This window comes from Triturus cristatus, chromosome 3_1 (genome assembly GCF_964204655.1).
Source record: "Triturus cristatus chromosome 3_1, aTriCri1.1, whole genome shotgun sequence".
Classification (NCBI taxonomy): domain Eukaryota; kingdom Metazoa; phylum Chordata; class Amphibia; order Caudata; family Salamandridae; genus Triturus; species Triturus cristatus.
In genome coordinates, this window is record NC_140583.1 from 1,035,449,595 (window position 1) to 1,035,467,180 (window position 17,586).

The 17,586-nt window shown below is 46.3% G+C and overlaps 1 protein-coding gene across 6 annotated transcripts in view; it reads right to left on the reverse strand.

Annotated features, from left to right (window-relative positions):
• RAB3GAP1 (RAB3 GTPase activating protein catalytic subunit 1) overlaps positions 1-17,586 on the reverse strand; it is a 673,051-nt gene that overhangs the window by 398,541 nt on the left and 256,924 nt on the right. For all 6 annotated transcript variants that reach the window (XM_085645769.1, XM_085645771.1, XM_085645770.1 and 3 more), the window contains 2 exons: positions 7,083-7,199; positions 6,224-6,389 (listed from right to left, as the gene is read on the reverse strand). In XM_085645769.1, the coding sequence (XP_085501895.1) occupies positions 6,224-6,389; positions 7,083-7,199 (283 nt within the window). The remainder of the gene's footprint in view (positions 1-6,223; positions 6,390-7,082; positions 7,200-17,586) is intronic.

Sequence of the window (17,586 nt, forward strand, 5' to 3'; positions counted from 1 at the left end):
GGGGTTCCTAGACCTTTTGGCTCCTGTGTGCCACTGCACAATTTAGATCATGACCCTAGTGCTTGCAAGGTAACTGCACTTGTGAATCCTTGACTAGTATTAAAATATAGCAATAATAGGTGTTCAGTGGGTTTCCTGAAATGTTTGGCCCCTCTCTCAATGCACATGCTGTACCATTCAAAGTATCACTCTATTGCCTGCGAGTTAATTGCCCTTGTGACTGCTTGTCTAGTAGTAAAATATAGCAATATTCAACGTTCAGTCATTTCCCTAGACTTTTTGGCTGGCGCCGGTCCCACTGCACCTTTCAAGTTATGAGCCTACTGCCTGCAAGGTAACTGCACTTGCGGCTGCTTGTTTACTAGTAAAATATAGTAATAATCTGTGTACAGTGGGTTTCCAGGAGATTTTGGCACCTTTGCCACTGCACCTGCTGCACCATACACCTGATGGCGATAGTGCCTGCAAGGTAACTGCAGTTGTGACTGCTTTCTTTTTTTATTTATTTATATTGTTTTTGTTAACATTCGCAGTAACAGTAGAAACATGTCCCCAGGTGTGGAACCCCGCCTCGAATATTACCACATACAATGCAGTGTTCAGTATACACCCGGTATTAGAGCACCCCAGGCGAGAGGGCCGTATCGGACCATGCTACCCAACAAAAAATATTATTGACAACGCACGTGGCAAAAAATTATCAGTCAGCATATAGGACGCAGAAAAAAACATGAAAGCAATGAATAGGACCAAAATCAAACAGTGACCCCCCCCCCCCCCCCATTCTGCAGATCAATGAGCATGAGCCTCGCAGAACACACACTGGACCTCTAAGTTTATGTCAACCGTGTGCATAGCCTAAGGCGGGCAAGCATAATCTTTTGCCTTCTCTGCCTTTGCCTCCAGCTTTTGCAAGCAGATGTCCCAAGATGTGAGTCCACTCTCAGTCCCCCACCCACCCAACAGTCACACTCCTGTCGAGCATATGAAAGCACCAGGTATGAAGCCAAGTAGACGTATTCGGCGCAGCCGGTGATTTCCACATCATAGCAATGTGGCATTTGTACAGCACAAACGCCAGGTCAATAAATCTGTGGAGATATTGGTCTCCTTTGGCTCAAGGGCAGATATCCAGTGGGCAGGACTCTTGGGAGGCCAGCAGCGTAGTATCAACCAGGGCAGAGGTGCTCCGGGTCACTTCCGGGAAATCCCATGACATGTAGCTCCTATCCCGCACCGTGAACAACTGAGATTAGATGCAGGCAACATGTGCAACAAGCGATGAGGTGTAAGATACAGTTAGTGTAAGAAATTAAATTGGGTGAATCGAAAACAGGCATTTCTCGAGACATTCTCAACCATGCTTAAAACCTGGGCCCACTGCTCATCAGTCAGGGGGAAATGAAGATCTGCAGCCCAGCTGTCCCTGGATTTGGTGAATGGCTTATGACATGGTCCCAGGAGAGTCGCATACAGCTCCATAATAAGTCTATGATTGCTCCTGTATGCTCACATAGTATGGAGCGGGAGTGCCAGTACCACATTGGAATTTGGGGTGAGTACGGGGGAGGAACCCCAAGGCCCTGGATGTATTCAAGCCAGCAATGCCGGGCCACCGTCATCTGCGGCGGCGTCTCCCCGGGCGTTCCAGGGTTCGAGAGCCATGTGTACAAGGGTGTGCCAGAAAGAAGGCGTGAGATCACCAGTTACTCACCACCAGGGACTTCAACAAGCCACTGCCAGGGCCACTGCTGCCTGGCAGAGGCTTGTTGTTCAAAGTTAGGCATGCCAAGCCTGCCCTCATGTAATGCATTACACAGCCTGTCTGAGGATACCCTGCGCCTACCCTCGCCCCAGATCAGTTCCACTAGTAGCAATTGAAGGTCAGCAAAGAACCACAAGGGGGACATAATAGGGAGGAACGAAAAGTAACACAATAATCGTGGTAATATTAACATCTTTAAAATGGCCACACAGCCCATAGGCGACAAAGGGAGAGACTTCCAAAATGAAAGTGACCCATGTACCAAATCTAGAGCCTTGCATAAATTGCCGTCCAAGAGTCTGCATCAGAATGATAAATGTGTATTCCCAGTTATTTAAAGGTGTCACATTGCCATTAAAAGTGTGCTACCGGAAGACCAGCTTGCTCAGGTTCAGGGATTATGCCAAGGGGTTAGAGACAGGACTTTGCCTGGTTAACACGAAGATCTGACATCTCCCCAAACTTATCCAAGAGCAGCATCACGTCCGGCAACACAGCCTTCAGATCTTGTAGGTATATCAGTGCATCATCTGCATGCAACGATATCCCGTGACTTCCCCTGTGAGCCCCGATTCCCCATTCGTCTGCCCACGCACACAACCGGCAAGCCAACGGCTCTATGGCCAGGGCGAAAAGTAGAGGCACCAATGGGCAACCCTGCCGGGTGCTCCTGCAAATGTCAAAAGTGTCGGATGTGAACTGGCCCGTTTTGACTATCGCTGGGGCCCCATACAGGGTCTTAACCCACCGCAAATAACCTGCCCCCAACCTGCATGACCTCAAGTGGTGTAAACAGGTGATCCCACCCTAATGTGTTCAGGCCCTTCTCAATATCAAGGGACATCTTCACCAGAACACCATAGGTATACAGATCCGTCCGGAGGAGCCATAGCAGTCGACGGACGTTGAGAAAGGTACTTCTCCTAGAAATAAAACCGGATTGATCATCATGCACGAGGGTGCAGAGTAAAGGCAGCAATCTGTTGGCCAAGACTTTCACCAGGACCACAATGAGAGCCTCAGAGTGTAGCAGGGAGGTGCCCATCGTCATATAGAGCATTGTGAACCTCCAATAGCTTGGCTGTCAAGATAGTTCCATAAGTAGACTAATATTCAGTAGGAAAGCAATCGGTACCCGAAGTTTTGCTACGCGCTATCTGCAAGATGACCAGGCGCAATCCATCTAACTGAAGGGGAGCGTCTAGATCGGCTATCCAGAACACACTGAGCTCACGGAGTGGCAGCTCCTAAAAGATATGTACGCAGGTCAGTGTCAGAAGAAACTGGTACGGCTGCATACAGGGAGCCAAAGAAATCCACAAAGGCCACATTGATGTTGGCCTGTGTGTTGAGGAGCATACCATCATCTGCTCGCAACACACCCAGGGGAGGAAGGGAGTGCTCAGCACGCATCAGCCACGGCAGCATTCTGCCTGTGCAGTCGCCTTCTCCGTGCAACCTGGCAAGGTAATGGTTATAGTCTAGTCTCCCCAGCCCTTGATCCAAATCCGTTCCCTATGCAGGTGCAATAATGAGGCAAGCAGAGCAGGGGATCGTAGTTGGTCTAATTCCAAGTCCCGCATGTCTCGTTCTTTGGTCAGTATATTTCTGCACAGCGTTTGCCAAACGCCCCAAGTGGTGGCAATATAATACCCTTGTATAACTGCCTTGTGAGCATCCCACTCAGTTGAGATGTGACAGAAGGTGCCCCAGAGGAGCACAGTGTACCTATCTAAGGAGCCACTGCCGCAGATTCAAGTCACCAACCCACAAGAGTTGGGCAACTGCAAGGAGAACCCCGCCCCAAAGATCAGAGCACAATCCTGGAGACCCGAGGGAACTCACAGCGGGCCCTTCGCTGAGTATATCACCCCAATGCACAAGGCACTGCCAGGGAGACCATGAAGGATTGGGTATTAGTGCACTGCAGGAGGCCTCCGCTGTCTGTATATGGCCACAGTCAGGAGTGGGCCCCATCAGCATGCAGTACTTACCGGGATCCAGGGGCCACCAACACACATGCTTTGAGCAGTCACTGTCCACGAGGCCTCAAGAGTGGCAAGGAGGCCCGCAAAAGCACCACACGGCCTCCCAGGTCGGCACTCCTTACTATGTGCAGCACCAGCAGAGCCACGGCTATGTGCAGTAATGGCCGGCTCGCGGCGGCTCCAAAGACAGCACTGCTCCCCGCAGCAATTATCAGCAAGTCCAGGCTGCGTGCCTCAAGCACCCGTGCTCCCCATGACCCGGACCCCTGTGACATGCAAGCGGCTCCCAGAGCGCATGTCAGCGCTCCGTGCCCACAACAAGAATGTCAGCCAAGACATTAAGCGGGAGAGAGCCGGCGTGCAACTTGTGGCACCACAGAGGCCTGCACTGCAGTTTCCAGCCAGTATTCTGACTCCCTCCACGTTGGCGCATCAACCGTCCTAGAAATACCCGGCCCGGGTTCCTGGTGCAGTCGGGCCCCAAGCTTAGCATCTCCCGCAGAACCCCATGAGTGGCAGAGGGTCCTGCACAAATTCCACAGGCCTCCTGGCTAGTTAAAGCAGTGCACTGCCTAACCAGCACAGGCCAGCCTCAGCCCTTGCAACCGCCAGGATTAATTAATGCCCTTGGGTTACCTTCAAGGCACCAGCAGCAATGAATGGGAAGGAGCAGGGGAGGTGGGCACCCCTCCAGGCAGCTGTGCGGTCACAACAGTGCAGCATAGTGAAGGAAAAAGCCAGACTCAGGAGGAGCTTACATGAGAACGTCTGTCTTGGCCGCCATCTTGACCACGCCCCGTGACTGCTTGCTTAGTAGTCAAATATAGCAATAATCAGTGTTCAGGCGGTTTCCTAGACCTTTTGGCACCTGTGCCACTGCACCATTCAAATCCTGACCCTAGTGCCAACACGATAATTTCCCTTACGACTGCTTTAGTAGTAAAACATCACAATAATCAGTAATCAGTGATTTTCTTAAACATTTTGGCTTCTTTGCCACACTGCACTTGCTGCACCATTGAAATCATGACCCTAGTGCCTGCAAGGACAAACGAGGAAATTATTTATGTCCAGTAATATGTGTACTAAAAAAGGCACAGTTGCAGATGGAATATATAATTATTTTTTAACTAAACATAAAAGCGTTCATTAGAAAAAGTGCATTTAACGCTCCAAAACGAGTTGACACAGATGTTATAAATACAGCATATGATTTACACATCAAAGTGAAAACAAAGCAGTGTTAAATTATGTTACAATGTGGCTGGCTCTTTCCGGAGAAAGAATCTTAAACCTGTGCTCCACAGTGAATAGACCATAAACAGTGTAAATTGCCCATGATCACCATATATGTTATGCTGACGCCGAGACTGAAACGTGGTTTTGCACTTTGTTCCTAAAAAGGCAGTTTCACAAATTAAATGGACTCACAAAAAGAACAATTTTGCAAAAAACGAGCAAATGTTTTGTGCAGCTCATAAAAGAGGATACCTTTGGAGATAGCTATGTCTAAAATATATATATATATATACACATCTGTTTAAAAGGCACATGTACACTCCATGGAGAAACTAGGCTGCATTCCTCTTTCCTTCCTATAAACGCTCTCACTTTGATAAAAGCAAAATAAACACCAGACTCCCACAAAAACACTACCTTGAAGGTGATGAGTTAAGAACATGATTTAAAGGGTTGTTTACTACAAAAAAGGAATCTTTTGGAAGAATGCTGTAAACATGGCTTTCTCACGGGGCGGTACGAACTCAAGCTACACAACCTAAAGCAAATAAAGCCAGCAAATTGAAAGGTTACAAACCTCAAAGCCAATAGCAAGCCACGGGTGGAATGCATTCCCAGGTCAACCTTCTGAAAGTCCCCAAGATGTCTTTCGCATAGCCAGACAGCTTCGCTGTCTAGTATGCAGCGCTGGTATGTAGCGACCTACAAATGACTTGGAGGAATGAATGCATGCATGGGGATTATAAGGTCGTCTATCCTTTTAATGGAGTCCTAAAATATTAGCTAAAATATGCGGGAGGTGTAAAGAATTCTATGCCCCTCCCCCACGTGACTGAGACCGCACTCTGAATAATGATAGGTGCAATCTCCACTTCACAACTGGGCTTACAAAGCATAGTGGGGTGGCTTGACATGGGAAGTGCCGGGTTGGTGAGACCCTGTCCTGGCAGCTCGGAAGCTCCCGAGTGGCCCATCAAAATAGATAACTTGATCATCACTGGAATATATTGCACTATTTATTGTACACACCAATATGGTATATATAATTTCAAACTGCAACCTGTACTGTGCTCCACACTTGTGGAGATTCTCCATTTAACAAAAAATGCATTCCCAAAAAAAATTGGGCTATAACACTGGCAAAAAGTTTATTTACAAATATTCCCATCCAGCTACTCACTGACAAAACCGAATTCTTACTTTAATGAATGGTATTGTAATTACCACTTACAATTTTTGATTTGAAGATATCTAGCAATCCAGATAAATGGGTATATTGGTTAAGTACTTTGCGAAGATGAACCATTTCAAAATCTGTCCGAACACCAGGACCTTGACATTCTCCAACATACAATCTTCGCCATTTTTGATGTATTTGCACAAATAATGGCACCTGGCTGGAAACATTACAAAAAAGTGAGAGGGAAAAGAATACAATTACAAATGTGTATTCTGAAAAACCCCTGTTTTGCACAACACCACAGCTAATTGTCATTTTGTAAGATGACAGTCCTTAATGAGACATCAACAAACAGGCTACCAGCAGCCCCTAATTCCATTAATGTTTATCAAGCTTTCTCATATTTAAACAAACGCATCAGGTATTTGTGTCAATTTTGCTTTTCGGTCTATGGTATGCTTTGCAGAGAGGGACACCGTTTCACCTAGAATTTATGAATTATTCATGCACATTAGATAAGTCAATTGACAATGCTGTCCCAAAGAAACAGCTGCTGAACTAAGAAGCCCTCGTGGCTGATGCCTTATCTTCTGAAGAGAACTATGATGACGCCATTGCCATTTCGTGTGAACTCATTAACACCATATTAACAATCAAACAGTGCCATCACAGCACTTACCAACACTCCATTTTTTGTTAACATTTTGTAGCGGTTCTTCTCCCCATCCAAGAACGATTTCCAGTACCTAATGTGCACTACCTGTATCCCATACATAAATCTTTACTATGCTACTTTATGTTATGTAATTTTAATTAAACACTACTCTGATGTACTTTGATTATATAATACAACTAAATAGACCAGGTCAGTTGAAATGAAAATCAAGCACACATTAAAAATATAACCTACCAGCCAGTGTTTCCCAAAGCGATAGAGACTGAACTTAGCAGAAGGTTGCACTTGGATTCACTTATAACCGCATCATTGGCTGCAGGTGCAATGACCAGAAATTCACGCAGGCCAAACCTAATTTAAAAGTTCAAAGGTATAACTGTAATACGTTTGATAAAAAAAGCAAAGTTTGATGTACATAAAATGCTCTGTAGTTAACGGATAGTGTATAATTGATAATACCAGAGTTACATTTTTCATTACAAATGTGTGATACCACTTTAGGGACCCTGCTTCATGCACCTTGACATACTTTCATCGCATTTTAATACTGCCTTCGATACGGTGTCAGTCTTTAATCATGCTTTATCATTTACATCTTTACATTTTTGGGGGATGAGTGGTTTGGTTATTAGGTTTTAATTTTGTCAGTTCAGTGCTGTATTTGCATTTAACTGTGACGTTAATTAAGCTTTTAATAAGCTAACCATACATTTTTAAATCCAGGTTATTTAAAACCATGTCAAGAAGGAAAAGCTAATCTGATACCAAATGCTTCTCATCTTCATACAGTTTGTATCCAGTTTTCCCCTTGATTGGAACTTTTGTTTTGTCTTCTTCCCTTAGTTCCTCTTCGAGACAGATGTGCTTTTTCTTTTTAACGAAGCTGATCCTAAACTGTTTTTTTCATAGTTCAACAGAGAACCATGGACTCCAGGAGTAACAATACCTTCTGCAGTAGTTCTTTAAGTCGATTCTAAACTAGCTGTATAGATTTAAACAGCAAAAGGCGCACCACTTCCACAAATGTAAATGATATCAAATTAATCCATGTACGTGGAATATTTTCTTTTCAAAAGATCTTCTTTATTATTCATTTGTTAAAATGACATTTAAGAACAGCCAAAAGCAGCCGACGCGTTTCGTCCAACTTGGGACTTCTTCAGGGCGTAAGAGACAGTACATCTGTATATGTATGTTTTCTTGAAGTTTCTAAAGCGTCATTCAACGTCTATTTATAAGATAGAGAGTGTGTCGAATAGGGTACAAGTCTAAATCAGACAAATGGCAATCGTTGGTCCCGTCTTTTTAGTATCAATAATATAGCACCAGGTCAAAGGTTTATCCAATGATAAGGATAGGATTCAAAGTCTTTTCAATGCCCGATTCCGCATATTTCAAAAACCTGGAGGGGACCCCAGATGTCCCAAGTTGGACGAAACGCGTCGGCTGCTTTTGGCTGTTCTTAAATGTCATTTAAACAAATGAATAATAAAGAAGATCTTTTGAAAAGAAAATATTCCACGTACATGGATTAATTTGATATCATTTACATTTGTGGAAGTGGTGCGCCTTTTGCTGTTTATGTCTCATTTGGCCCCAGTATTTGGGGAGGTATTGTGTTAGCGGGTACTATTCAAGAGCGCACACACAGGGTGAATTTGAATTTGTCACCAATCAATTTAATGGGTTAACTGATAATCCGGTGCTGTCCTAGAGGGTTACCGCTGACTCTTTTCTTCTAGCTGTATAGATTGCCTCATTCTCCTGTTCTCTTGATCCTGATGCACGTCACTAAAGCCCCCCTTCCATTTTCAGCATATATCCCAGTTTTTAAGCCACACTTCCTAACCCCTACTGCTTTAGTAGTAGGAAACATATTGAACCAACTGGGCAGAGTGCAATAAAGCTAAAAAGTTGCGCGTATCATTCCCATCAGGATTGTCCAGGTGGATATTACAGTCCCCAAGGAGCAAAAAATGGGAGTAGCGCACAGCTCTTGGTAAAATCCACCCTGGTTCTGGCCCACTTGTCTGCCTTCTTTCCCAATTCTTGTGGGGAGGTCAGATCGGAGTCCACCAGGTACTGGTGCAACAGCTGATTCTGACAATTATTAAGGATCTGCTCCCTCATAATAACATTACACAATCCTTGAAAATCATGCACTTTGCTGCCAAGTAACCAACCTTCCAGAGCCTTAGTAGCACAATCTACAAAGTCTACCCAGGCTTGATTCTGTGCCTTTTGGGTATTCCTGAACTTTAACCTGTATTTTTCAGTGGTTAGGCCAAATCCATCAATCAGGGCACTCTTCAGACTGTTGTAATCACCTGCCTCCTCCTCTCTAACAGTGAGGAGCTTATCTCTACCTTTGTCTTCAAAGGAGAGCCATAAGATTGCTGCCCACTGCTCAAGGGGGACCCTTTGGCTTTACAGGCCCTTTCCAGTGCAGTTATCCATTTGTGTGTGTCATCCCCACTCCGGTAGGGAGGGACAATCTTATTCAGGTATTCAGGTTTCTATAGTCATAAGACCTCACCCTATCTCTAGGGATGTTGCTGCCACCATGGGACTCTAGTCCCAACTTTTTTCTAGCTCTGTAGAGCTCTAGGGCCTCCTTATCTAGGGCTACCTGCCTCTTTCTGATTTCCAGATGAGCTTCCTCATACTTAAGCAGTCTCTCCCTCCTCTCCTGAGAGGTTTCCCTCCTATAAGAGGAAATAGAGGTCCCTATGGATGAACCAGAATGGTTAGACTCCAATGAGGGAGATCTTGACCTCCTAGGCCCACCACCAACTCTTCCAGTAGGGAAAAAGAGGGGACCATTGTGGTCCTCTCCATCACCCTGCAGGGGAGTTGGATTGTCCAGGTCTAGATCATTGTCATCTGCCTGGCCAGCATCAGAGGTTAGGTCATGGGGTTACACCCCTAGGCCCTTACGCAGGTTCTGTACCACCCAATCTGCCTGCCCCTTCAGACCCTATAGGTCTTCTGAGATCATCCAGCCTGCGTACCTCTATGAGATGCTGGGTGGTTGGACTTTTGCCTGTCCTCAGTTTCCTAGCTGTACATAATGCTCTCAGTTACATGAATGGGAGGTTATCATACTTGGAAACTAGAAGCCCATTGGCTTCTGGAAGGGACCCACTGGTTCCTGGCCTTGAATACATTACTAGTGAGGTGTGGTGTATTGCACTACCTACTCTAGTGTGGCCTACTAAACTCTCGAGTTGTAGAAAGGGTGTGCTAAGCCATTAACACACAACTCAAAGTTCAGCAGAACTTACTGTATTCTAAAGCTTGTATTATATGTACCTGGGGTACCTTTAGTGGTTTTCAGTTAGTCACTCAATTGAGATTATCTGGTAAAAACAATAGCAAGCTGGAATCCCACACGCTGCACACCAATGTGAGAAGTTGGCCAGGTATATGCTGTTCACTAGTTATAGTGGGGACCCTGTACCAGTCCAAACAACCCCTTATTGGTTAGAAGTTAAAGACAACCTTGATTGAAAGCTATCCTAGTGGTAGCTATGGAGAGCAGCCTTACGGCTAAGTCTTGAAGGAATGTAAGGCAGCTTGTTTTACCAGACTATAATCTCTTGAGTGACTAAATGAAAGATAACCACACCAGGTATAGATATATATATATATATATATATATATATATATATATTATCTGTATTTATTTCTAAACACACCCTCCAAGACTCTTTATGACACTAGAGGTCAAAAAACATAAGTTACACTTCAAATATCACAGTAATAAGCACAAATACACGTCAGGCCCTAGGGGCGAGCCAAACCATACACTAAAATAGTGGTATAAGAACCACGGCTTAACTAGACACAAGGCCTAGAGCCTGTAGAATGGCTGGGACCCCAAGGAACCACCCAAGGTAGTGACGCAGGGGACCCACGGGGGCCGTGTGCAGTGTGTGAACACAGCCACAAGCTCCCGTTAGCTTCTATGGGGAAAGTCGCGGTTAGATTTTACAGATTAGGGACACTTAGAATTGAGTCAGGACCAAACCATTTTGGACTTAGGAAGTTCTAGGGCCAACGCCCACGGGAGCACCAGAGTACTCGTGTTACCTTACCCAGGGAAGCCGGGTGCATAGGTGTCTTTTGGTGTTCGGTCGCATCGTCAATTTCAATGGGAGCTGGCAAAGAAGTGCTGTTGCCGCCAAGATGCGAAGTGTCCGAAGAGATCCAAGCCTGGATCGAAGATGAGAAGAGCCTGAAAGCAGAGGGGACAGAGTCTGGGTCACTAGCCAGTGACCAGGAAGGGGATAGGCAGATGCCCACCGATGTCGGGTAATTTAAGGTGAAGCTTGACTCTTCAGCCACGAGGACCAGAAGGCGTCGAGGAAGACCAGGAGCTGTATTCGAGCTGTCCCACGAAGGATGTAGAGTGCTGCAGCGTCGGTACCCGGATTGGACACAACAAACCTTGGCAACAGCAACCCACGCAGAAACGAGAAAGATGCTTCGGTGCAGACCAGCAAGGTCTGTAGGACTCACCTCTTGTTAAGGAGTCAGGGCACGTCTGGAGCAACCAGAGAAGCCCAAGGAAATTCAAAGTTACCCCCTCAGGGACCCACCAGTCGACGGACCAGGGATCGCAAAGGGACCTCGAGCCGAAACACAAAATGGCGGCCCACGGGTCACTCTGGGTGACTAGGCCGACAATCTTCGGTGGATTCTGTGCTCGAGGTGGGGGCTACAAGTCAGCCCAAGCACGACTTCAGGAGACGTCGAGAAGTCCATGCACTTGCAAAAGTGAACGGTGACCAGGAGTTCCGGTTCCACGCTACTCACAAGGGCTGCGGGTCTCAGCTTTGCTGGGGACTCGGGTCGGCCTGTGAGATGTCTGGAAATCCTTTTCCTGGGCTGCAAATACTTCAGAGTCCGGCAGGAGCTTCGGAAATGCAGACCGGCAAATTGCTGCGTTGGTGCCTGCCAAGCAGGGTAGTCACTCCTTGACCCCAAGGGAGATTTCTTCAGTTCTCAAGTCTTGAGTAGAGCGTTGAAGTTCCAGGATTCAGCTTCAGAGTTTCGTCCAGGGATATCTAAAGTTCTGGTTACAGAGTTCCTTACTTATACCCAAGTAAGGGGTTGGACTAGCTCTGGGGACCCACCTATGGGATGGTTTGGAAAGAGGGGTGGCTACACCCATTTCCTTTGACCAGTTTCGTGCCAGAGCAGGGGCTGGAAGACCCTTACCGGTTTGAGCTGGACTATGCACAGGGACACCAAATGTGCAGAACTTCAAAGCACTCAGAGAGTGCTCCCACCCAGCCCCAATACACATAAGCCCCAGTGACAGGATACCTATTGTCCAGGCCTCCCCTGTCGGAGAGTCGGTCAGCAGCAGGAGGCCAGACCCGTGTCTGTGGCTGCAGCATCCATTTTGTGATGCCAGGGCTCTATTAAATTTCTACCGGGTATACCAGTGCTGCCATGTCTTTCCCTCTAGAAGGGTGGGATCATACTCCCACACCAGTTACTGACGTGGGGGTATGATTCCAAGGTGTTTGACACCAAACATGACATGTTTCCGTGCAGCCAGTCCAAAGTTAGCATTTACCGTTGGGTTATAATGCACTTAAGAGTATATGGTCAGGCTGCACTATAAACACCATCAGAGAATGGACTCCGAACGCTGCAGAGGGGCTCTGCTCATGCAGGGGCACCCTCTCACATAAGAACCAAGCACTCTGCCTTCAGGATTGACAAGGCCTGTCATAGGAGTGCTATCACAGTAAGGGGTGCATGCACCACCTTACCCAGGCTGCAGTAGCAGACCTGTGGTGTCATTTTGGGTGGCATAATACATGCTTCAGCCCCTGGGGTACCTATGCCCTGGGTACATAGTGTACCATATACTAGGAACTCACAAGGGTACCTCAGGATCCAATCTCTGGTGTACCTAAAGTACATGCAATCAATTTAGAGAGGAAGCAGCTAGGCTGGGGCCCTGAATAGCAGGGTCCCAGCCAGACTAAAGTCGAAAAACAGTGAAACATCAGCAAAAAGTGGGAGTAAACATCTGAGGCAGATATATATATATATATATATATCAGAATTTGTCAGAAGAAACTTCTAAAATGATAGATTTCTAAGATTATTACATTTAAGAAATCGCTTTCTGTGCATCTAAACTCGTTGCGTATAATTTCAAGGATGAACGTATATTTAAATCACAAGTTAATAATCAGTGCATCCAATTAAAAAAACTTTCTTAAAAAGATTTAATTTCTTAAATACAGTTTCTAAAGTACACAACAGTACTGAGACATGCATTTTTACTATTAGTTTAAGGGCAGTTTGAAACAGACTTAATACATCCATAATCTGTACAGTATCAGCATTTACATAATTTCAAGAGTGGACCTTTTAAGTCTCAACCAAAAACAGCACTGGCTGTTTTATTCGTACTGTTGACCAGAACACTTCCAGCCTATTAATTCAATCATGTTTGGCCTGCTGACTTTTCTTATCAGCTCCAATAAAGTGCAAATGCGGCAAAATGAGCAAAAGAACATACAAGTTAAACAAGTTTTGTGCAAATAAATAGGATATTTGTGGGACAATTCAGAATATATACATGGGTAATACAATCATAGCTATATAATATTTTCCTTTAAATACAACAGTTTAGGGCATAGACTAATACAGCCAAGGCTTTGTAAGCCAGATCTAAAAATGTAATCAACATTGTTATTGCACTAGCTTCCCAGACTCTACAATAATACCAGACAGCTTCCAGAGTTGAATTTTTTTTTTTTTGTGTGTGAAACATGGAACGAAAGGAATATGCTACTTACCAGTATGCATCTGTTCTTGGCATGTAGAGCTGCAGAGTTGTACACTTAGCATAGATCGCCATCTGGTGTTGGGCCCGGATGTTTGCAGTTTGTTTTTGTTCTTTGGACAGTCTTTGGAAGTCACGAGTTCGGTGACTCCTCCTTCGGTCCGTACTGCGCATGGGCTTCGGCTCCATCCTCAGATTGTTTTTCGCTAACAGGGAAATGATGGAGCGTAGTAATAACAGTGAGAAACCCATGTGTGTTGTATCTAAATAAGATGTACTGGAACGGATACAGGTAGCCGGGGAGGCGGGTGGGCGTGTACAACTCTGCAGCTCTACATGCCAAGAACAGATGTATACTGGTAAGTAGCATATTCCGTTCGAGGCATATGAGCTGCAGATTGTACACTTAGCATAGATTATATAGCAGTACCCAACCTTAGCGGCGACCACCGGTATCCGCTGCAGTGGTTTGAAAAAGTGTCTTTAGTACAGCCTGGCCCACCCTAGCTTGCTGCTTGGAATGCACATCTACACAGTAATGTTTTGTGAAGGTGTGCGGTGTAGACCATGTGGCTGCTTTGCAGATGTCATCTAAGGGTATGTTCCCTAGAAAAGCCATAGAAGCCCCTAACTTTCTTGTAGAGTGGGCTTTAGGCGGAACAGATAATGTTCTTTTTGCCTTTTGATAGCAAATTTGTATGCACTTTACAATCCACCTAGCTATCCCTGATTTAGAGATGGGGTTGCCTTTATGTGGTGGAGAGAAGGAAACGAACAATTGTTTAGTCTTCCTGAAGGGTTGCGTTCTTTGTATGTAGTACAGCAAAGCCCTTTTAACATCGAGTGTGTGTAAGGCCCTCTCTGCAACAGATTGAGGTTGCGAGAAGAAGACAGGTAATTCCACCGATTGATTGAGATGGAAGGGGGAAATGACCTTGGGCAGAAACTTCGGATTCGTGCGAAGTATGACCTTGCTGTGATGTATTTGTAGGAAGGGTTCCTGTATAGTGAACGCTTGTATTTCACCAACCCTTCTAAGGGAAGTGATAGCTACGAGAAAAGCTGTTTTCCAGGTGAGAAACTGTAGCTCACATTTATGCATTGGTTCGAAGGGCGGACCCATTAGCCGTGTAAGAACTAAATTTAGATTCCATACAGGGGAAGGTGGTGCCCTGGGAGGAATTACTCGTTTAAGGCCTTCCATAAAGGCTTTAATAGCGGGCACTCTGAAGAGTGATAAATGCTGTCTGTTTTGTAGATAAGCAGCGATCGCTGCTAGGTGTAGGCGTAGGGATGAATATGCCAGGTTACACCTGTGAAGATGGAGCAGATAGCATATGATGTGCTGTATGGATGCATCTAAAGAGTTGATTGTATTGTTACGGCAGTAAATTACAAATCTCTTCCACTTTGCGGCATAGCATGCTCTAGTGGTAGGACGTCTGGCTTCCATGATGATGTTCATGCAATCAGGGGGAAGGTTAAGGTATCCAAATTCTAAGATTTCAGGAGCCAGATCGCCAGGTTGAGCTGAGCTGGGTCCGGGTGCCTGATTTCTCCATGGTTCTGGGTTAGGAGGCATGGGGATAGGTGCAGTTTTTGATGTGGTACCACTGATAGTTGTAGTAGTGTGGTGTACCACGGCTGCCTGGCCCACGTCGGAGCTACTAGAATGAGTGTGAGGGAGTGTTGTTGTAGCTTCCTTACCACTAATGGAATTAGTGGGAGAGGTGGAAAGGCGTATGCAAATCTGCCTGACCAGTTCATCCATATCGCATTGCCCTTGGACAATGGGTGTGGGTATCTGGCGGCGAAGCTTGAGCATTTTTTGTTTTCGTGGGTGGCGAAGAGGTCTATCTGAGGATGCCCCCACTGTTGGAAGAATGGGTGAAGAACTTGTGGATGCAGTTCCCGTTCGTGTAGTTGTTGCGTTTGTCTGCTGAGCAGATCTGCCATGGTGTTTTGTACGCCTGGAACGTGCTGTGCCAGGAGAAAGATGTTTTGGGGAATTGCCCATCTCCATATGCTCTGGGCTAAGCGGGAGAGCTGGGGAGAGTGTGTCTCCCCCTGTTTTTGGATATAATACATTGCAGTCATGTTGTCTGTGCGAATGAGGATTGCTTTGCCCGAAATGTGTTTTTGGAAAGATTTTAGGGCTAGAAAGATCGCCAAGAGCTCCAGATGGTTGATGTGGAGCGATTTTTGCTGTGGCGTCCATAGACCTTGCATTGTGAGGTGTAGAGGTGCGCTCCCCAGCCGGAGAGCGATGCGTCTGCTGTTAGAATCACCTGAGGAACCGGGTCCAGGAACGGCCGCCCTTTGGAAAGGTTTGTGGTGTTCCACCACTGCAGAGAGTGATGTGTGCGGCCGTCCACCAACACCAGATCCGTCAGCTGACCCTGGGCCTGGTTCCACTGTTGTGCTAGGCACTCTTGAAGTGGACGCATGTGGAGTCTTGCATGGGGCACTATGAAAATGCAAGACGCCATCATTCCTATGAGCTTCATAAACACTCTTGCTGGAAGAGAGTGTTGAGGAAGGAATGTTTTGCGTAAGGCTTGAATGCTTGTGATTCTGGCTGAGTTTGGATAGGCAATACCCTTGGAGGTGTCTATAGTGGCCCCGAGATATTGCTTTGTGTGAGATGGTATGAGGTTGGACTTTTGGTAGTTCACCGTGAAGCCTAGCTGGTGGAGCAGTTGGATGGTGCTGTTTGTATGTTGCACACATTGGTGGTAGGACGCGGCTTTTATCAGCCAGTCGTCTAGGTAAGGGAAGACGTGAATATGTTGACGTCTGAGGTGTGCTGCTACTACCGCTAGGCATTTGGTAAACACCCGTGGCGCTGTGGTGACCCCGAAGGGGAGAACCGTGAATTGGTAATGCTGCCCGTCCACCACGAACCTGAGGTACTTCCTGTGAGAGGGGTGTATTGGAATGTGAAAGTATGCGTCTTTCAGATCCAAGGTAGTGAGAAAGTCTCCATGACAGAGGAGCGGGAGGACTTGTTGTAGGGTGACCATGTGGAAATGTCTGAATGTATGTAGGCATTTAGAGGCCGGAGGTCCAGAATGGGCCTGAGGGTCCCGTCTTTCTTTGGTATTAAGAAATATAGGGAGTAGACCCCTAGATTTTGCTGATTGACGGGGACCTGCTCTATAGCGTGTTTTTGGAGGAGGGAGAGTACCTCTTGTTTGAGCAGTGTGGAATGTTCTTGAGACATTGGACGATGCCTTGGTGGGATATTGGGTGGGGTAGATGTTAGCTCGAGACAGTACCCTGACCGAATGATTTGGGTCACCCATTTGTCCGATGTTATGGACTCCCATGCGTGGATAAAGTTTTGTAGTCTGCCCCCGACCGGAGTGGGATGGTCTGGGGGGAGCGGAGGGAAGTCATTGTGCGGGCGGGGTGGCAGAACGGGTGGTGTTAGTTTTGCCCCTGCCCTTATTGTTGTTGCCTCTGTAACCACCCCTTTGGTTGCCCTTTGAAAAGGTATTTTGAGAAGGGGACTTGTAGGAGGTAGAGGCGCTATCGGTGGAGAAGCCTCTGCCTGTGCCACGAAAGGACGAGCGTCGAAATGAACGTTTAGAGGCTTGTGTTTGGAGTGCCCCCATAGACTTTGCTGTGTCTGTGTCCTTTTTCATCTTTTCCAACGCTTCGTCTACCTTTGGCCCAAAGAGAGTTTGTTGGTCAAAAGGGTGATTGAGTATGGATGCCTGGACTTCAGGCTTGAACCCTGAGATCCTGAGCCAGGCATGGCGACGAAGCAGGACACTGGTATTTATGGCTCTAGAAGCAGTGTCGGCTGCATCGAGGGCACACTTAATGGAGGTGTTTGTAATTAGTTTACCCTCCTGTATCAGGTCATGAGCCTTGCGCTTGTGTTTTTCGGGAAGGTGCTGCATAAGAGCCTCAAGTTCG